We start from the raw sequence: 21,408 nt of genomic DNA, 5'->3' as shown, positions 1-21,408 counted from the left end.
GTTGCAGCTGATGCTCGTGGTTGCGGTAACCGCTTTTATTTATATGCCCTCAGAAGTGTACTTTCCACTACAGCAGGGCAGTTCCTGGTCCCAAGGAGTGCGTGTACTATTCAAACCACCTGTTGCCAGAACGAAAGACAGAACAGAGAAGCGCGTGGCTGCGGAGCCTTGCTTTTGAAAAGTTCCTATTTTAGGAAGAGACTCTTTGTGTTTGCTTTCAGTTTTAGCCAAAAAAAAAAAAAAAAAAAAAAAAAAAAGCAAATGCCAATTTGCCATCATTCGTTTTGCGTTTTAAGTGTTTCGCTGAAAACTGATGTGTCTCCCCTTGTCCCTTTCCCTTAGTGCTCCTCACAGCAGTGAACTGTTACAGCGTGAAAGCTGCCACTCGTGTCCAGGATGCCTTTGCTGCGGCAAAACTACTGGCGCTGGCCCTCATCATCATTCTTGGCTTCGTGCAGCTCGCGAAGGGTGAGTACATCTCCTTTTTCTCGTGAAGGAGGCGTGCAGTTAAAGCAGAATCTGGAAATTGGGGATAAAGCCCAAGAGCCCTAACCCAAGCATTTCAGAGCTAGCAGAAGTGCTTTACAAGCATCTTTTGTTCTCGTGCGCGCTTGGGTGCTGTTTCCAGCTCATGCTTTGCAGAGGGCTCAGTGCTTTTGTGCTGTTCTGTAAGATTTTGTATTTACCTTGCTGAAGTTACGCTGGATTTCGTGCCACGGGCACCCAGCGTGTACCACCCAAGGTCTTTTTCGCTTAATTCAGTCACTGTGCAGCCTCTCGCTTTGAGATTGCCGAGCTGCCAAGTCTACAGGGAATGAAAATTTTGGTGCGATGGCTCTCGGAAGTCTTTTCTGTAACCGGCGGCTGGTCGTGGCCGTTTGCTGGCAGAGAATTATCTGCACGTGCAAACCAACCCCCGGGAATTTTCATTCTTTCACAAACTGCCCCTGCACGTTGCCCTCCCTCCTGCCCCAGGTATGGGATAGTCCCCGGGGTCGCAGAGGGACGCCTGGGTCAGGCAAGGCTGCGGAAAGCACGTGATGAGCGGCGGTATCGGGGCTCTCAGCTGACACTAGCACGCACGTCTGTCAACTGGAAGATAAAAATGAGAAGATAAAGCAAACATTCTGGTGGTTCTGCTTGTTTTCTTCACGCACACTTAAAAGCCTCTCCAACTTAGGGAGGTGTTTTGTTCCAAACCCATCTGATGAACTAATTCACACAGATAAGATTTAACTGTGTGCTTTTTTTCTGCGAGTTTTGTGAAAATGAGCTTTGCGTAGGGAACAGTACGGGCCTTATTTGTTCAATGCGGATAAGAGTCTATGGATAGTTGCTCCTGTCTCTGTACTGGCAAGTGCGTGTGTGTATGTTCGTGTGTGCACGTGGGTCTCTGATTCCTGTCTCAGCTATGGGAGCCAGTGCTGTCTTTGCAGAATTTCTTGCTTTATCAGAGGTTTTCTTTTCTTCCAGCTCAGTGCCTACGCTCAACAGGAACATTGTTTGAGGCTTATCACAAAATGTACCTCCTTCTTCTTTATATCTCCCCAGGCTGCTTTGCTGAACTTTTTTTCCTCTCTTAGAAGGAAAAGCATAAGTCAACGTAAATCTCTGTTAGTTCTTTAACATTTTGCCAGTAAAAGGTCATTACAGTTGTGTTTTGCTTGCAGGTAATCATCTTAATTTGCTTCTTCAGAATCACCTTCCCTCCCTCTGTACCGTTCTCTTTGTCCTTTCGTTGAGGGTGGATCACTTTCTGCCCTGGTTCCTCAGGTGTGAATACATGATGTTTCCATTGACTTCTATCTGTAACCAATATGAGATTTCAGTCTTGTGTACAAAAAATCCCCACCCTATACTTTTCTGTCTCAGAAGCTTTTTACCTCCTGTGAAGCACAGTTTCGAGTTTTTGTCGGTCTGGAGAGGTACCGCGATGGCTTGTGTGCACCTTGCAGTACAGCTCGCTTCATGTGACATTTATTTTCCTGCTAAACCACCTGGCGCCTTCAGACAGAGCGAAAGGTAACAAGATGAAAAGCGATAGGCAGACGATAACATCTGAAGGCAAAGACCTTTTCTTCCTGTCTGTGCACACGACGCTCAACGTAAGGCAGGCAGGTTCAGAGTGGGAACCTCGGGATCTGCCGAGGACGCTCCTCACAAAGCCCGTGTTTACGCCGTGGCCTAAGTGGCACGTTACTGCTTGTCTGAGTTCCTACCTTCCGACATACTGCCTGGGATTCTGCCTGTGGCCTAACATGGATTTTATTAATCTCCTTATGGAAGTTGCAAGCTCTCTGGTAAGTCCTTAAGAATGCGCAAGCTCCTTTCATATGCCCTTCCTTAGCCTCCACATACAGTTTGCAACTTTCTCAACTTTGCCTTAAATCATGCCGGGTAACTTGATGCTTTTATGTGGCATCAAGAAACTGCCTTTTTTTTTTTCTTCTTCTTCTTCTTCTTTTTAATTGAAAGAGAGCATACTAGTATCACTTAAAACATACTGAAAATGGGAAAGCGTTGCACTGTTCTCTAGTTTCTTTGGGACAAGGAATGCTGGGTGCAGGCTGTGAGGCAAGGGAAATTTAAATTAGCCATTAGAAAAACACTTTTAACTGTAATGCAGAGCTCAAGTAGCTTGTCCATGGAGGCTGTCTCACTGGAGAGTCGCAAGGGCGGGTTAATAAACGCCTCTCGGGAATGGTTTAAGTGAGTCGAAGCTGCCTGGGAGCGGGGGGACAAACCTGGCGCCCCTGGAAGCCGCCGTGCCTGTGCTCCTGGGGCTGCGCTGTGCAGTCTTTATTGGGGTGAAATACACACCAAGTTGATTTGTCTGGGGCTGCAGTTTGAGCGGCGAAGGGGTGGTGTGTTCCCATGGCGCTCCGGATAGTGCCCAAGCAGTGCTTTAATGGTTACTGCCCCATTGCTGGTTGATGTTAACAGTATCCATAAACGGAGAAGAGGAGCAATACCCCAGTTTCTTGCTCAAATGTGGGAACTTCTGAGACTTCACAGAAGTATGTCTTTCTCCGCATTGACCTCCCGCCTTCAGCTTTTGGCTTTTTTCTTTTTATCCTTTCATTGGATATTTTCATTATTTTCAGAAAAGCAGTAACATCTCAAGACAAAGAAATATGTGGCAATGTTGCCACACAGAAAGTAGCGTTGCCTTGTGATCTTTCTGTGGACAGCTGGTTTACATCACTTCTTTCACGAAACTTCAAAAGGAGGGTAGAAGTTGGTTTCCTAATGAGACAGCCCTTCAATCACTTGAAAGTTGACTCAGTCTAGCTGACCCGCTTGGGATGCGGTTATTTTACTAATACAAAAGTTACACTTTTTTAAAAGCCTTTGTGGGGCTAGAGTTGTGTTGCTTTAAAAGTTCAGTGTCCTGGACTTAGTGGATTAGTGTGTAAAACCTTATATATGGACCCCCACCTGTACAGCCCACCAGTCTGTAGGACTGGTATATATAAACTGGTGTATATATATATATATATATATATATATATATATATAAAAAGTATAAATAACTTACAGCATAGACAGGATCAGGATTTTTTCACTCCACTCTTACGAAAACTAGGTTTATCTTTGGTTCAGCTGTTTTACCAGCTCTCACAAACTGCCTTCTATCCAGTCGCCTCTGGGTATTTTTTGGCCGTATTCTTGACCTGGTGAGCAGGATGCCTGGGACTAGATCGTGCAGCCGTTTTGGACGGTGGCTGCGCAGGTTTCGGGGCTGTTTTCTGCACTGGGTGTGACAAAGAGGTCTGTGGTTAGGTCTGCAGCTGTGCTTTTCATACCCCACCATCGTGTACTTCACGGTCCCTTAAAAAGTAACCTGGGCATGAAATGGTAAAAAAAAAAAAAGAAAGTGCTAATCTTTAAGGATACGCTCATGCTTTTTCCACGCCAGGAAATTCAGGAAAGGTTTTTATGTCAAAAAACCCATATTACAGACACATTTCAGATATATTCTTTTCTGTTGTTGGTGTCCTAGGGTTTCTTGAATGTTTATCTGCCCTTGGGCAGCTCAAGCAGCGAGGTGCTGTTCCTGGCTGCTGTGCGTTGGGAGAGCGCTGCGGCGCTGGGCTCCAGCCCTCGCTTGCCATTCCTCGCCAGCACTTCTGCTTTAAAAAAAAAAAAAAAAAAAAAAAAAAAAAGGATTAAGAATTGGGCATTTGGGACTTAGGGAAATAGAATTTAGCACTCGTTTTATTGAATTATTTTTATTGAACTTATCGTCCCCTTTCCTTCTTAACACCTGATTTCTGATCTTAAATTTCTCGGCTGCGGTGCCTCGAGCGCCTGTTTGATGGCAGCAGCATTATTCTAACTGCCTTCATTGGGCTTGTCAGGGACCGGCAGAGTTGCATCTGCTGAACAAGCACGGGGTGAATTAAGGACAAAATAGGCAGGTTTCACTTCAGACTTTTGCCATGGAGAACTTAGACTAGGCAGAGAGTTTGGGTTTTAAGCTTGTTTCTTCTTTAAATAGACGTGCACCGTATCAGCCAGCACTGGCACCCCTCACCCCAATATCATTTGCTCTTTGTAAAATGGTACTTAGAGGTGTAGTCGTGGCTGGCGACTTCTGAACTGAACACGGGAGGGTTTCTGACAGCGCCGAAATGAAGATTCAAGCCTTCAGTCATTAATGTGTGCTTAGCGTGTCTGTGAAGCCGCCCAAAAACGCAACTGAAGTCCTCGAGGTGTGAGGCAACACCTTGGTGCTGGGGGTGGTGTGTGCATCTGGGTACCGCTTCGATTTATTGAATCCCTTTGTCTTTTGCTAGAAAACCACCGTTTGGTCTCTGTCTTTCTCTGTGAGGGTTATTTTGCTAGTTCCCTGTCAAAACATTTTTCTTTGTCTTTTTTTTCTGAAAAATCCCGTGATTGAGAAAGACCTGAGGGGGGGGGGGGGGAAGTTTCCTCACTCTTCCTTTCCTCCCAGATTTTCTTCTCTGCTGCCAGTGGCAACGTCAGTTGAATGTCCCAAAAACGCGCCTTGAGCCGGATGTGGAGCGAGCGCCGGGGGCCGAGCGGATGAGCTCTGCGAGCAGCGAGGGCCGGGGCAGAGCCGGGAGCGTGGGGAGGGCAGCGCTGCTCTGGAAAACTCAGTGTCGTGGCTGGTAATTACAGTCTCGGGCTCCCTCAGGTCTCAAAGCACAATGGCACAGGGATAGTAAGAGGAGACAAAGAGTGGTCGTTGTCTGAATTATCGTGGGTTTGTACCTACGCTTAGTCACACTCGGCCGTCCAGAGATGGATGAGCACTTGCCGAAGCTGAAGAAATCTGCCACAAGTTTTGCTTTGACCTGGTCTCCTAAACTCTCGCGTCCATAGGGTGAACCTGAGAGTGAACCCAATTAGCAGGTCGATGTTTAGGAGTTTGTTTTCAATTGATTTTTCAACTGATTTCCTGCCCCATCTGTCGTGACTTGCTAACGGAGGGTAGATGCAGCAGTGTCTTTGTGCACGCTGTGGGTTGCCGTACGCGGCGAGGTGGCCGTTGCGCTGGTGTCTGTGCCCGGAGGGACCAGCTCACCCCCGGGACTGGCTCTAGGACACGACCTGGGACACGAGAATCTACTGTTGGTGGAGCTGTAGGTGCCCGAGATGAGTTTGGAGCCCAAGGCCAAAGCAGATGGGTGTTCACCCAGCCAGCCCATGGCTCACTGGCACTGTAGAGCCTCTTTGGCAGGCAGGAGGCAAAGCCTATGGATAATAAACGTCCTTCAAACTTTTCAGTCTGTCCCTGCAAGTCGGGGCTGAGGCTTGTGTACAGAGGATCGCAAGAAAAGCGTGCCCTGCAGCTGCCCGTGCTGTTTCTTGTTACACTGGCATTCAGCAATGCCACTATAACGTGATTTTCCAGCCGTAAGCTTTGAAGGAGAGCCATTGTGCTTCCCTTACTCACGGAGCACACGGCGAGTGGAAGACTGCAGAAGGAGAGCACGAACAGGGAGGCTGGGAAAGCTGCCAGCATCCTGCACCTCTAAATCATACCAACCGCATGTTGGAGATAATTCAGGCATCTTAACGCTGGAGAGTTGATACAACACAATTATGCTTTATGGGCCGCTCGCTCTCTAGTCTTTGATTTCTTCTCCTGCCAAAGGGGAATGCAAACGCCGGGGCCAGGTGGGCACGGCAGGTGAGCGTGCTACGCAGCTTGCCTGCTCTGGTTTGGAGGCAGCAGCGGTTCATTTCTGCTCCGACAATTTATTTTTTTTCTTGCCCTCTCTGCCCGGAAAATTTTTGGCAATTACAGATTTAAGGGCAGAGTTCAGCGTGTTGGGGCTTTTGCATTTTACAAGTGCGAAGTCACCTGTCCAAAAAGGAATGAAATGCATTTAATAACAACAACAAAATCCAAAATACAGAAGCCGTCGGTCAGTGACCTGCACTTCTTGTTATGATCACTGTGAGTTTGAGCGGCTCTGTATGCACACGTTGGAAGTTTGGCCTTTGACGATGATGTGAGCTGCTGTTTGTTTAACGTTGCGTATGGAGGCTCGTAGCTGCGTTAACTCTCCAGGGTGGAGATGTGCCTTGGCATCTGAAAAGCTGCTTTATCCAAGGAGTTGTGGATTGTAGCGTGTTGCTGATTTTTGGTATCCTGGATGAAGTGGCAAATGCTAAGCCGGATCAGGGCAGGTGCCTTGCGTTGGAGGCTGAGGAGCACATCTCAGACTTGCGGCAGGGGACCCTGCTCACCGCGGTTGTGGGCTGGGTGGGTTTTAAGGCAGCTGACATGAAAGGCTCTGTCGGCTTCTCATTTTTCCAAGTCCAGCCATCCCGGCAATGCAGACGTATTTAACTAGAGAGCAGCTAATACTTTGGTATTTGCTTCTTTGCATTTCTGTCTGGATTGCCTCTCTCTCTCTCTCTCAAGTCTTTGGGAGCAGCAGCAGAAGCAGTCGTTCATGCCCAAGGTGTACCACAGCAGTCGACAGCTCTGTGTGTGTGTACGCTCGTGCTATCGCTTGCGTTTTATATTGAACCTTTCCCACAGCCTCCAACTGCTGGGCTGAAAGTAACGGCCTGGCCTGTGGTGCTAGAGGTGTGGGTGACAGGCAGGAGGATCTGCCCTCCCCAAATATTCTTGGATGTCCTGCACGTCCAGCTGGTTGGCTCTGGTTAGCCCCTCCAGAGCCTGGTCGGGTGGCTCGTTCTTGATTGTCGTTCTCGATCACAAGTTTCTCTGGATGCGGACTGAACCTGTTGTGCGGATGTGAAAAGAAAAACCAAACCCATGGGGGCGGCTGGAAACCCACTGGGTGGTTTGCTGAGGCTTTGCACCTTGCTGTTAATCTGCCCTGATAGGGGCAGACGTGGGGGCATTTAGGACACACCTTTCCACGCGGTGCGAAGGATCAAAGGGACGCTGTTCGTCCAGGGTCTCTGCACTGCCCCTGCTGCCTGGCTCCCGGAGGACGCACAGCGTTTTGTGGGGCCGTGCATCGCTCCAGGGCTCGTGCTGCTGCCGCCGGGTCTGCTGCTTCATTTCTCATCGGCAAACGTCATTCCGGCAGGCACGAAGGCTGCGAAAATCGGGAGGTGTTTGCTTAGGAGGAGGGAGGGTAAAAAGTGTTAGTTGTTTTTTTTTTGGTGATACCAGCAGGGTGCAGAGGAGGTGGGAAGGGTAACAAAACACTCTCTGGCCCCAGTAGTGTCCTGGTGGACCATTGCAAAAGGGGTTGTGAAGCTTGAATAGTGTGTGGGGTGGAGTGAATCCAGGAGCCCAGACCCTTGGCTTCACCCCGGAGGAGAAATAATATTGGCAAAGCTTCCCGGCACTGGGAGGAGAGAGGAACTTTTCCGTAAAACAGAAGCAAGTCGTTGAAATGAGGGGAAGTGTCATAGCCCGTCCACAGCTGGTGGTGAGAACCAAGGATGTAACTCGGGAGCTCAGGCTCCTCCTTGGATGGCCTCTCTGCTGATCCAAAGTTTCTGAGTGGCGTCTTTCAGACCCTTAAACTCATCTGCAATGGGACCCAAGTTCAATAGCTGCTGTTCAAAACTGCTTAATGCAAAGCTGTCCGCAGAGTGGCAGCGATCAGAGAGGAGCAAACACCCTATGTGGCTCCCCAGCGCGTTGTTTCCTGGGGAGCCACGAGCTGCCAGAGATGCTCTCCGAACCCTGGCCCCTGCGTGCTTCGTGCCGTCTTGTTTTTCTGACTCAGTTGGTTGAACTATTGCTGCTTTTCTCAGGAAATGGCTCAACAGCTGAGTGGATCTTCTCCTCTGGGGTTTTTCATGTATACAACACATTTTTCCCTGGCTTGGTTCCCTCCACGAGCGGCATGCGCTGAGCGCCCCCCCTTCTCTCGCTGAGCTCTCTAGATGGCTGTGTTCCCTCTCCTCGATGTTTAGGCAAGTTAAAAATATTTAATTACCATTAAACGCTTTCTGCAAGAGAAGATTGCTCTGCTATTATAACCAGAATGGACATGACTGGGGAGCAAATGAACATTTTCGAAGAAAGGGTCTGAACGCGCAGCACATGGACCCGAAATAGGTCCCTCCCGCCGAAAGGCCCCAGGTGACCCATCGCTCGCCGGCGCAATTACCAGAGTCTTGGCAGCTGGCAAGATCAGCAAATGGGGTTTATGTCAGAGCTTGTTACCTTAATTTGGTTAATTGTAGAGCAGAGTGCAGAGCGAACAGCCAGTTCAAACCAGGTTTCAGATCGCCGGGGTGCCGGGCACGGGCAGGGCATTGCCTCCAGAGCGGCGGCGGCCGCGCGGGCCGGGCAGGACGGGGGAGCCGGGAGGGTGGGCAGAGCACGCCCGTGCCCGGGATGCTCTCGCTTACGGACCTCTCGCTCCGTGGGAGCAGTCGAGGCCGAGCTCGGCAGCCTCCCCTGCAGATGTGTAACCCTTGATTTGATCCAAAGCCTGCAATTCAAACCTCCGGAGTCTTGGGGGCTTGAATTGCACATTCAGGCTTGAAAGATGCAGAGGTTCATACCTCCGTTTTGAGCAGCGGGTCCTAATGAGCGCTTGTATTAGAGGAGGGAGGTAAGAGTGATGGTGATGGACCGTCTACCCAGTGTCCCCAGTCTCCAGCTGGGGCCAACAGCAAGCAGCAGTGGGTGAGGGTACGAACGAGGGGGACACGTGGTGCTCCCTGGACGCTTTCTCAGTGCACCTCTGGGGTCTGTGCTCCAGAGGAGGTATCTTTGTGTGATGGATTTCTGTTCTAAGAATTTGCGGGTACAGCCAGAGCTCACCCAGTGTATTTTACAACTTGGCCCCTGGGGAAGACATCTGGGATGCCTTTCCAGCATCGCTGATGGAGTTTGCCTTTTTTGCCCCAGGATGTCTAACGTGGTGCCAATTATGTCTGTAAAGGCATGGCTGGCGGGCACAAATGGTTATCTTTCTGGTGACCCGCTAGCTGGCAGGGTGGGACAGAGCCTTGTTGTGGCGATGGTGGGAGAGGACGGCTGCTCTGCTGGGATGTGATCTTCGAGGCATGTTTGTTAAGGAGCCCAGGCTCCTCTCATGCAACCAGGAAGCCATAAAGCATGAAAGAAGCAAATGCCATGGCAAAGGGGCATCAAGTGGACACCTGAGAATACGAGCTTGTCCCTTTGCAGCAGGAAGAGATAGAACTGAGCTCCTCTGGTTATTTAATCATGTTCTGACATGCTGGTAAATCCATTTTACCGTGGGAGCATAAAGACATGAAGTTTAGCAACTTGCTGCAAGTTTTTGGAGAGCTACGACTCTTGCTAGGTGAGGCAGGGAGAGGGCAGCGAGATGTCAGCTCCTCACATGTTGAGGAGGAACAAAAAGCTCCTTCCTTCCTACCTCGACTCCTCTCCTGGCTGCCTCCACGCTGACTTGCCACTCCTTTGCCTGTAGCTGCATTTCGGTGCTTCGGAGAGATGGGTTAGGTGCGTGCTGCGGCGGGTGCAAGGGAGAGGTGTGTGAGTAATTAGTTATGTCCCACCCATCCATCCATCCATCCCTCCATCCGCCACCCCCGCCCACCCACTGTGTAATGAAGTGCCAGGCTTTGTGTTAATTTCTTTGCTTCAGTGCCTTTCCCTCCTCTTTGCTCCTGTGTCCTGGGGGACGGGTAGTCCTCCTGACACACAGCCAAAGTGTCTGTACAGCCCAGCAGGTCCCCAAACCGGGCTTGGACCCTTCCTTGCCCAGAGGCTGAAGATGCCCGTGGTTCCCAAGCTGGTGGCGCATCCTGAATCCAGGCATGTGGTTTCGGTCTGGTGACCACCGATGCTCTCCTCCCCTCCTGGCCAGCTGGGCGAGGGCGGCAGCTCAGCCCTTCCTCGGCAGCACCAGCACACGGTTTCTGTGTGAGGTTTGGGAAAGCAAAGGAACGTTTGGCCTGAGAGGTTTTTGCCTGTGACAAAAGCAAGAGGCTTTTGGTGGAAGCTGGTGTCCAGCTGTGGAAACGAAATGGAGGTGTGAGCCCACGGTGCGATGCTGCTTGTGTCCTCGCTCCCTCCAGATCAGAGCATCCTCCTGACGTGGCAAAGGTGGTGATCCCTCGGCCTGGATGGGAGCTGGGCTATGGGCAGAGCACGGGCAGACCTTTGAGAAGAGATGTCCCAAGGGGTCCTTGAAACACCCGGAGAGCTCTCTTGGCCTCCTAGTCCATCATGTGCTGTTCCAGTAGCTAATTACAGTCACTGTTAACAAAAACTGTGTCTTATTCCCATAACAAAAGACCTGGAAAGAACTAGACTGGTAATTATTCAGGAGGGGCAGAAAATAAACTCAGGAAAGCTGAGCCCGAGGGATCCAGCAGAATGTGATACTGTGCACACCCACCTCCTGCTCAGCCTCACAGCCAGGCCAGGGCCTTAATGCTAAATTAAGACTATATGACTGAACCTGTAAGCCAGGAATCAAGGTTAAACTGGCAGCATTATATCGGTCTCTTTGCATTTCTTGGCTTTCTTGTTACACTCTGATGCACATGTTCTAACCTCACTTTTTAAAAACAGTTGGTGCATTTTGCTAAGGAGATTAACTGGCCGAAGGGGCATTAAATACAACCGCCGTATCCCAAGGTAGACTCAGAAGAGACCTTTCTAGTGCGAGGAGGTGCTGGGAGAGAGGGACACGGCAACACCAGTGGAGAACTGCAATCTGCAGTGGGATCGGGACAAGTAGAGCCTTGCAAACCTGCTGGACATAACTCCACTGGGTTTTGCGGACCTGATTGCCCAGTGCATGAGCTGCTGCGGTGGTCCTGGCTCTTTTGCAGCTCATACCCACAGCATCCCCTTGCAAATGGGATAGGAACCGGCCAGGGAAGAATGCAGAGGGATGCTGGTTTCCTGGGTAGCTTTGTGAGCAGAGAGCATTTTGCACGCTGTGTTAGGGAATATCTTTTTTCCCTCGTTACGACTCAGCAGGAGCAGAAGGGAGCAAGGAGGTGAAGGGAGCAATGCCCAGGATGGAAAGGTTGGGGATGGAGCTGGAGGGTCAGGTAGAGAGGGGGAAAGACAAGATGTAGCTCTCCCACACGCACAGGGAAGCTCCGTGTCACTGGCACAGATTTGGAGCAGTCCCTTGTGAAGCCCGATGGATGAAAGATGCACCAGCAGACCGGTAGTGCCATCCGGAAAAGTCCCTCTTTCCCACCGCTAGAAAGATGAGAGCGAGGCGCTAAAAGGTCCGTGCATCCATCTTTGTTACCCACCCTCTGCAAAAGTGGCATTTGGTGGCATAGGGAAGTGAAAGTTTCCAGCGTGAGATGGGAAAAAAGGCCATCCAGAGGAAAAATGCCTGGTATGTTCACATCCCGCTCCTTTCCCCGCACGCACGTCCTGGCTACCTTGTGCTAAGAGATGAAGGGTTAAGCTCCGGGCCCTGCTGACTGCCATGTGATGCAGTTGCTCCGGCGATTAGTAAAGATCTATGCCCTAAGAGGAATCACATGGGCTTCGACAGGGCTGCCTGGATGCAAAGGAGCCCCGCCGAATCCCGCCTCGCTCCCCGCTTCTGTCCTCCCCAAGGGGAGCGCTGGGTCCGGGGAGGGAAACCTGGCTTCGCCATCCCAGGCCCCACATCAAAAGGCAGGGAACAAAACAACTGCAGAGAGTTTTAAAGCAAAATAAATAAACCCTTGGCTGCTCCGGGAGGGTTCTTAGCAAAGGTACAATCGAGTCGTCTATTTATGGCTTTTTATTTCAAAAGCAGATACATAACAGGAACTTTTGATATTCAAGTCCTAAAGAAGCTAACTTCTGATATTCAAGCCCCAAAGAACCTGACTTCCCACAATCAAAGGGATTGCCACAACTCTCTGCTTTATCAGGTGGCTGGTGGGACTAGAGGAAATCCTGGGTTTCTGCTTTATTGGGTGGCTGGTGGAAGTGGAGGAAATCCTGGGTTTTTATCAAATGAAAGCAGCTTTCAGTTGAGAGGGCAACGTGACAATATCTGTTTGCATAGCATCTTCCAGCAGGAAGGTCCCCAGAAGGTTTTCTTCGTGGGGAGAAGATATCTGGGAGATTACCTCGGTCATAGCACGTTGCAGTGTGAGAAAGTTTTGAGGTCTCAGTAACAGCCGGTTGCTGGAGACAAGTGTATTTGGGGCTCATTATTTGGTCTATTACTCTGGATGGATTAAGCACTGTAAAACTGGAGCAATTGGCCCAATAGAGATATGTGGACGTGCTCTCTAGCATAACCCAAAATGCATCAGCATGATAATTAAGTATCCTAAGAGTGGTTTTTGCCTTCAGGCTTCTCTGTTTCAGCGCCCACAAAGGTCCTCGGGGTTCACAGTCCATCTGCATCGATCCTTTCTTGGTTTTGTTTTCTGCAGGTGATGTGACAAACCTGACTCCTGAGCACTCCTTCGAAGGCACAAAAGTAGGCGTGGGGAACATCGTGTTAGCTTTGTACAGTGGTCTCTTCGCCTATGGAGGATGGTAAGATGCAGCCCTCTGTCTTTTTTTTTCAGTGCTAAATACTGTAGTCCATTCCTTTTGTCCCCAGATTGTGTTTGCAGGATTGGGGTCTGGGATTGTGGTCCAGGACTTTCCATCTTTCTTGTAACCAGGGCAATGAGGCAGATACTTTGGGTTTGTTTAGTAATGTTAATAGTCGTACTTCACACCCTGCTTCCAGCCAGGACGTAGAAGCACAAAGAAGTGGAGGTGATCATGAGATGTAGAAGAGGCAGCAGATGATGGGTGATGGTGCGCCGTGATGCTCGCTGCAGCTCCTAGGTGGAGTTAGGAGAAAGCAGGAGGCTGGATCTGGCTAGCAGAAGAGAGGTGTGCCACACGCCAACAGATTACTTTGAGCACCAAACCGAAGCTCCTGGAGCGCTTCTTTGTCAGTCCCTTTGAGCGATTGCAAGCACAAGGAACCTGCTCGATTTGCTGTGAAAACAGGACAGTTGCAGCCATCCCTGTCACTCGCGGGCCCGGCTCTTCACCTGCAATGACCCCTCTTGCAAGGAAGCGGGCAGCGTGGTGCGCTAGATCCACCAGCACCAGCCAGGTGCTCTGCAGGCTTTGTGCTGTAGGTCTTGGACCATCAGCCATCATAAATTTTACCGCAGGTGTAAAACTACTCTCTACCCCTCCTGAAATTCCCTTGCAGATGAGTAAGATGAAGGGCTTTATTTATTCCGTGGACTAATCAGAATTAACCACTGTTCTTTTGAAATTACAGGAATTACTTGAATTTTGTTACAGAAGAGATGATAAATCCCTACAGGTAGGTGTGTGTCCTGTGATGACTTCCCGGGGAGGAAAACCAATTGTTCTCGGGAAGCCCCTTCCTCCTGTGCATAATCATAATGGGGGGTGCTAATCGGCCCAGAAGTGAGGTCTTTTTCTGGGCAAATAGAAAACAAGATAAATTAATGGCGTTGTTCCTCCCTGGAATAGGGGAAGGGGAAGAATAATCTCTGTATGAGAAGGGCCGTTGCTTGCGCTGCTTTCCTGTACTAATATTATCGGTGTTGTTGGAAAGTCCCGCTTCCTTGGCATGGCACCTTTCTGAATTGTAGGCGGGGAAGAAGCGCTCATGGCTTTATTACTGTCTTGTATAAACTCCCACAAGAGTATTTGTTTGTATGTATGTCCGCCACGTGCTCTTCCTGTTCTCTTGAGCAACAGCCGCTTTCTGCACGGCTCGTGCCTTTCGGGGTTATGGAGGGGACCTGGTGAGATGAGGGTGGGCCACACCAAAGCAGGAGATCGCTGATAAATCATCTTTGCTCATAGGGAAGGTGCCTGTGAGGCACTGTCGATCCGAGCTTCAGGGTCACTTGTGCAAGAACCCATTCCTGGCTGACCCTGGCAGTGATTAGCGCCTGCTGGGAAGCATAAGATTTGATACGCCCTTTCCTTGACAAACACAGTTATAAAAAAGGTTTTTGCAGTTTGCAATTATTTTCTTGTCTGCTGAATGCAGTCATGGTATTTGACTCTCTCCTCCTGCGGCTTTGAGCTCCGCTAGACCAATTATACATGGCATCAAGCAGGGTTTCCTTTTTCAGTTTCCGTTCGCAAATGAAGTTAGACTATTTGGAAAGGCAAATTTGTACCAACACATCCTCGTCTTTGCAGACCCACTCAGGCTGTGTCTGAACTCATTTTCTTTGAGTTTCATCAGTCCAGCCAGCTGCACAGAGTTAGAGCCTAAAAACTGCCCGCTAAATCCCTGATCTTTCCACCTCCCACAAGAAACCCACCAGCACAAATGCTTCTCCTCTGCCTGAAAGAGAACGCACGTGCTGGCGAGAGACATGGGGGGGTATTTTTAATTAATTGCCGTTGCAGTGATCTTGGATTACTGCTTGCCCAGCCAGCCAGAGCCTCTCCATGCAAACAGCCCCTGCTGCCGTAATCCTTCGCTCTACATCGGTCAGGCACAGGCTGTGCCCGTGGGGGCATCTTCTCCTCTCCCAGGGGAGCAGCTTACGGCTGGGAAACGGGACGTGCTGAAGAGCCACAGCAGAGCAGAATGGCTCGAGCCAACTGTCAGTGAGCGCAGGAGGGTGGCAGCGTGTGCCACCGACCCCGAGCATCGGCCGCCCTCTTCTCTGAACTGCAGCGCTCCATTGCAATTTATATTTTCTTCCTAGAAACCTGCCTCTGGCTATCATCATCTCACTACCTGTAGTCACTTTGGTTTACGTGCTGACAAACTTGGCTTACTTCACGACCCTGTCGACGGACCAGATGCTGACATCCGAAGCTGTGGCCGTGGTAAGATAGGTGCATTTCTGATGTGACTCATCTGGTTTCCAGGACTGGTTGAATCAGACTTACAATCTCCGCGTACATCTCCTTGTTTGTTCCGTGCTGGTCGTGGCTGCTTACAAAAAAAGCTGATGTTTGACAGGAGATAAAGAGCAACTGTGACGGGAGCAGGGAAGAACAGTGTGATACCAAGTGGGATTAATCACAGACAATAGTAAGGGTGGGCAGACAGTTAACGCCGCTCTTAATTCGTAAATATGCAAGGTTGCTGCTGGCCTCATGACTTATCATCAGTTACCACAGCATGGTATTTATGGGAAAAGGTCATTCAGTCAATACTGAACTAGATTGTTCTCCCTCTGTATCTTCCCTTGTTTTAATTAAGAGAGAAAAATAATACTTCTATTAATTAAAATGCCATTGCGGTCAGAAATCCCGATTGCTTCAGAAGTGAGCAGCGTGGTAGGACCTTGCAAACTGAGCGTGACCAGGATTGTTCGGTGCTTGCAGGGGGATCTCCCGGTCCAGGATAAGCTGCTCTGGGCCGTTCAGGTGCCAGCGAGCGCTCCATCCTTTGGGTTAGTCCCCAGCCCCGCTCCAGCCAGCACGTACGCAGTGCTGGGTTACTGGAGATGCCAGCCTGTGTTGCGTTGCTCTAGTTGTGTGCCTTTGCAAGTCCTTAAATCAATATAATAGTGTTGGCATAAAACTGCCGTGAAGCAGCACGGGGTCACTTTGTGATACAAAACTACAACTCCAGGTCACCGTGTCTCTAAGGTCATTGTCCCACGTCCTTACTCAGCAGTTGGCAATAGCTGCCTTCCTGAATCTCCTCGCAGTTTCCATTTGGTCTTGAACTTTTGGGCTGCTGTTCTGATAAATGTTGTGTCCTGACTCTGAGGGAAGGGCTTTCTGCTGGAATTTTTTTTTTATATTTTTTTTGGCAATTCCACAACATGCTTTTTCAGGAAGGAGGAGCAGCACATGGCAACATGGAGAAACTCCATAACACCTTCAGCACTAAGCCACGTCATTTGTTCAGATTTCTGCAAATATTAAGTCTTTATAGGCAGCTGTGAGTTCTTTTGGGCACTCTGAGTGTGAACTGTCTGTCTTCTTGCCCCCTGTTTAGGATTTCGGGAATTATCACCTTGGTGTCATGTCCTGGATCATACCCGTCTTTGTTGGCTTATCATGCTTTGGATCCGTTAATGGATCTCTCTTCACTTCTTCCCGGTAGGTTTCTTGCTCAATTTTGTGGTTTTTGTTTACAAGTTGTGCTTAATGCCTCTTCATTTGGAGTTGTCCTCCAAAGAGTGGCTGTGGGTAGACACAAAGTCTAAAGGGTCTGGAGGCCATGTGGGGAATGCAAAAAAAAAAAAAAATTTTAAGACTTTAAAACCATATTCAGTTTAAAGGAAACCCTTTCAGTGGTCTTAGTCTTCTGTTCCTCAGGCAAAGTCCTGTCGAAGTTATTAGAACACAAACAAACTCAGGCTCGGGGCTCAGTGGTGTTGCCTGAGAAAGTGGCTTTAATGAAAAGCAGAAACTTATGAAACTCCAGGGCTGCGAATCCCTCCAGAAAGGGGGAAAAGGACAGGGCAGGATGGAGACTGTGGAGGTTCCAGCTCTGACACACATCTTCCGGCTTGTCTTCGGAAAGCCGCTTAATTGCTCTCTCTGGAAAGGAGGATATAAATACATCTTTTCTTGCATTCTTTGTCCGTCTCCAGCCTTCCTTCTAAGACAGGGACTTTCCACTGTCTATGTGCAGAACACCCCGTGCCGGGCTCTCATCCCGGAGGGCCCCACTCCTGAACCAGTGACAGGCAAAAGGGCACAGCTGGCGCCGTGCAGGGCACCACCGAGGTGGAGAACCTGCGGGGAGCCTGGGCGTTTCGGCCTTGCTGCCTCAGCGCTGCCTAGGCTGGGCTTGGGCTGTCCCCCTTTGTTTTTTGTTGAAGACAAACCCCAGCCCGGGGCTGAAGGTTGCAGAGGTGATAACTGCTCTGTCTCCCCCACCTCAGGCTGTTCTTTGTGGGGTCCCGAGAAGGACACTTGCCTTCAATCCTGTCTATGATTCACCCCAGGCTTCTCACTCCCGTGCCGTCCCTCATCTTTACGGTAAGCACCCGGGTCTGTGGTGATGACCTGGTATTGAGAAACGGGTTGGGGGTAGGATGCCGTCAGGGTGGTTGGAGGGGGGCCTACCTGGGCACCACCTCCAGGCACGGCCATTGCTGCAGGCACCTACAGGAGAGGATAGACCCTTCTCCTTCTCCTTCTCCTCGTATCCTCACTTCTGTTTGGAAATTGCTCCGGGCACCAATTGAAAATAGCTTAAATAAGTAAAAAATAATCAATGTGATTCTTGGCCTGGCATATAGTTCTAAAATACCTGTATTTAGTGTTGTAACATACGTGGGTTTGCCTACTCCCTCTGCTACTGGCTTTTTTTTTTTTTCTGGATGCAGTGCGTCATGACCCTGCTGTATGCCTTCTCCAACAACATTTTCTCGGTCATCAACTTCTTCAGCTTCTTCAACTGGCTGTGCGTGGCTCTGGCCATCATCGGCATGATGTGGCTGCGTTACAAGAAGCCGGAGCTGGAAAGGCCCATCAAGGTGAGAACAGCGTGGTAATTGCGTGGTGGGTCCTCCCCGATTCCTTTCTCAGCACCAGGGAAGGTTCAGCACGTACGGCTGCTCTACGGAAGAGGGACTGGGATTGCAAGCGTGCAGGGGAAGTGTTGTGTTGTAGCTAACGCAGGTGTCCCTGCTGCGCGGAAATCTGCCGGGTGCGAATCGGTGCAGGAGGACAAAGAGCTGCCGTGGCCATAGGGACATCAGAGCGAAGGAGGCTCTGGGTGTCAGGGATGCGGGGTGTTCTGGTGGGGGAGCCCAGGGGGGAGCTCTCGGTGACTAACAGAGTCCCTGGGACAAATCATAGGCTGTGGCTCTCTGAAACACTCTGTACCATCATGGAATTCCCTTAAAATAGTTTTTTAATAAAGCGGGCAAACCCACGCCTGCAGAGAGGAGAACTGAGAACTTTGTTCTCTTTGTCCTTGGCCAGCTCGGCAGTACCGTGTCCCATCTGGGAGGAGGCCAAGATCATGTCAGCCACAAGCATGTCTGCCTGCCTTAAAGGCATGTTATGTTTCTCACTCGTCCCCCGGCACCCTCAGGTCCCTGCCAGGCAAGAGGCAGCCAGAGAGAAACAGACTCGCCGACCTGTACCAGTGCCTTCCCAAAGTAACTCTTTGCGGGGTGATTCCTTTGGTTTTCCGTTCTTCTTCTAAAAGCTGGGCTGCTCTCAGCGGGTGCCCGGCTCGGAGCAGCGTAGCCAAGTCCCCTGAGAAACTGCAGTGAAGATGCTCTGGCTCGTGCCACGGTGGCTGCTGAATTTGATGCTGTTGGTACAGGTGCTTTTTATAAGGAATCATTCAAGTGTGGAATTAGGGTTAAAAAACCCCAGATGCTGAGAAGGGTTTACGCTGTCTTGGCAAGCCGTGTTTCCCTACTTTGTTTTGCTGGTATTAAATGTGCGTGTTAAGTGTTGCCTGCTTCCAATTTCTCCAGGATTGCTGAAAAGCACTGCCTAAATCGATACCTTCCCGTGGCAGTTCAAGGTCACGGTCCCCTTGTTCAGAGCACTGGGGACAGACAGGAGCACTGTCCACATAGGGTCCACGGTGGAATATGAACTCCTTCCCTCCCCGGGCTAGATAAAATTCACTGGAAAATGTACCCTGTTCCCCTGATACAACTTCTAACCCGTTCTTTGGGTCCTTGTTTAGGTGAACATCTGCCTGCCCGTTTTCTTCATCCTGGCCTGCTTGTTTCTCATCGCGGTCTCCTTCTGGATGACACCGAAGGAATGCGCGATTGGCTTTGCGATCATCTTCAGCGGGATCCCTGTTTACTTCTTCGGGGTCTGGTGGCAAAACAAGCCCAAGTGGGTCCTCCAAGGCATCTGTAAGTATAGCCAGTGAAGAGCCGGGGTGCAGCCTTGGCTTTTGCTCTAAAACCAGCAGCTTCCCGGTGAGCGTGCCGCAGCGAGTAGCACTGGCTCTCCTTCGCGTAGTGGAAGCTTCCAATGTCTTGGCTCTGATCAATTCTTCTTTAATGGTAACAAGTTTTAACCTGATGATTACCTTACCTACCAAGCACCCAAAACGCACCCTGACTTGCAATAATTGCAAAGTTTGGGCCAAATACTTTTTTTTTTTTTTAATCTTGGCAAACAGGTTGTTACACAGTGGAGCATAATATGCTGAGCACGTTGCTGCCTTTCTTCTGCCTCCCGTAAAAGCGCAGGGTCAAGCCTTTTGTCAGCCGAGAAGCCCTTTCTAGTGGTGTAGGAAGGGAAAAGAAGTACCAACGTAACAGTCTGAGCGCAGTTGGCCTGAATTCGACCGCTGAAAATTCGGAATTAGTCCCAATCCATCGCTTAGCCAGTGCTAACATTGCTGATCCAGTCAAAGCTCCCCCTTGGCATCCAAATGTGGCAGCAGAGCAGAGGGAGGGGGAAATCCCCTGGATGTTTTCTCTTATGAGGTTTACTTCTAAGGTATCTTCAAAGAAGGTTTTTCCAGTAGCTGACACGACAGCACGGTGTGTTTTGAAGGGCTGGAGAGGCTGTGCTTGGCACACGTAACCTCTGTCTAAACAACTGAATCAAGGAAGACAGTCGGTGTTGTCCAAGTAGCTGAACTCTACCATCTGCCTCCCAGCTCTCGTACAACAGGCTGACCCAGAAAAGCAGACAAGTAGAAATGCCCGGCCTTAGCTGGATGCTTTTTATGAAGAAGAAAAAGGCTTTCAACAGTGCTCAGCACTTGTTATTCTTTTTTTCCCCCCCCCCGTCTCTCTCTCTCTCACACACACACTCACTTTTTTATTCTGAGTATTAGGCTCAGTTCCTGGAAAAGCCATTTTTTGCAGTGCCTGGGTGGCAAATTACCATATTAATTGTTTTCCACCACCAAAGGCTGTAAGGAGAATATAGAAAATATTCTGGGAACACAGAATTATAACCCTGCAAATGTCCAGTTAGAAACATACGAACTTTAAACGCGTGTGTATATTCATATACTGCAGATAATTTGATGGCCTCCAACTGATCTGAGTTTGACTTTGCGTGTAGTTAGAATTAGCGTTCGTTTTCGCGGCCACACTATCTTGTGATCTCCAAACACACAGCGAAGCAGCAGAAAGCACAGGTGTGTTTGGATACCAGCCACCAAAACTAATGGGTGGAAAAACAAAGTTACTTCAGTTTAGTGCTTTTCCTGTGCCAACTTCCATCTGAATTGCTTCCTTTCCTCTTCACCTGCCCTGTGCAAGGCAGTGGACTTTGCCCTGTGTTCGGGATGCTGAGCTGGTTTTGTCCTGGGGTACTCGAGTCTTTAAAGAAGCTGTGTGCACATCAAAATTGGAAGTAAAAGCATTGGCTCATATTTTCTGTGCCCATTCCTGCTATTGTGCCTGACTCGGTTTTGGCTGCTTGCAGTTCTGGCATCCAAACGTAGTTACCGTATCACCATGCAATTAGAAACTGGCGTCAAGAAGTACCGGAGCCTCTCTCGGGGCAGAGCAGCATCCTTGCTGCAGGGGCAGTGCTGCCAGTGGTGCATGTTTTAAGTTCTGGGCAGGAGCAGAGAGTAGCCCACGGCTCATTTGCTTTCAAGTCTTAAATTGTATTTGGACTAATCTTGCTGAGAACCACGGTGGGGAGGTAAACGGGTCAGCCCTTCTGAGGCAGAGTATTATGACCTGAGACCACAATATATGGTCTCATGGCCCCCACGTGCAATCTCTGACCTGTACTTCGCTTTCTCCCCCGTAGACTCTGCAACAGTCCTGTGCCAGAAACTGATGGAAGTGGTTCCGCAAGAATCGTAAGCAGGAAAAGCAGAGACATTCAGCTCGAGGAAACGCACAATATTATTTTACGACGACACAAGGAGAAAACGCTTCTGATCCCTCGTAAACGAAACCCAGGCACTGGAGCGCCCCGCCGGAGCTGCTTCGTGTCTGACACCATGCCCCCCGCTCTGCCTTGCCTCCTCCAGCTCCTCCATCGCCACCCTTTAGCCTGGCAGATGAGCAGCCCTGCGATGAGAAGTTCTTGGTACGAACGTGGGCCAGGAGGAGGAGTTCCTGCCGGCAGCTTCCAAGGGGTCCTGTCTG

The 21,408-nt window shown here is 49.9% G+C and overlaps 1 protein-coding gene across 1 annotated transcript in view; it reads left to right on the top strand.

Moving 5' to 3' along the window:
* The window catches only part of SLC7A5 (solute carrier family 7 member 5), a gene marked incomplete at both ends in the record, with an annotated part of 35,849 nt that extends 14,729 nt beyond the window's left edge, over positions 1-21,120 (top strand). The window contains 9 exons of the mRNA XM_082489392.1: positions 343-468; positions 12,820-12,925; positions 13,677-13,721; positions 15,097-15,220; positions 16,347-16,450; positions 17,242-17,338; positions 17,689-17,838; positions 19,014-19,191; positions 21,065-21,120. Coding sequence (XP_082345518.1) covers positions 343-468; positions 12,820-12,925; positions 13,677-13,721; positions 15,097-15,220; positions 16,347-16,450; positions 17,242-17,338; positions 17,689-17,838; positions 19,014-19,191; positions 21,065-21,120 — 986 coding nt within the window. The remainder of the gene's footprint in view (positions 1-342; positions 469-12,819; positions 12,926-13,676; positions 13,722-15,096; positions 15,221-16,346; positions 16,451-17,241; positions 17,339-17,688; positions 17,839-19,013; positions 19,192-21,064) is intronic.
* Between the last annotated feature and the right edge of the window lie 288 nt (positions 21,121-21,408).

The sequence above is a fragment of the Vanellus vanellus genome, assembly GCF_965231255.1.
Source record: "Vanellus vanellus genome assembly, chromosome: 12".
NCBI lineage: Eukaryota > Metazoa > Chordata > Aves > Charadriiformes > Charadriidae > Vanellus > Vanellus vanellus.
Note: the sequence above shows the minus strand (reverse complement) of the source record. Positions and strands in the feature narration are given on the sequence as shown.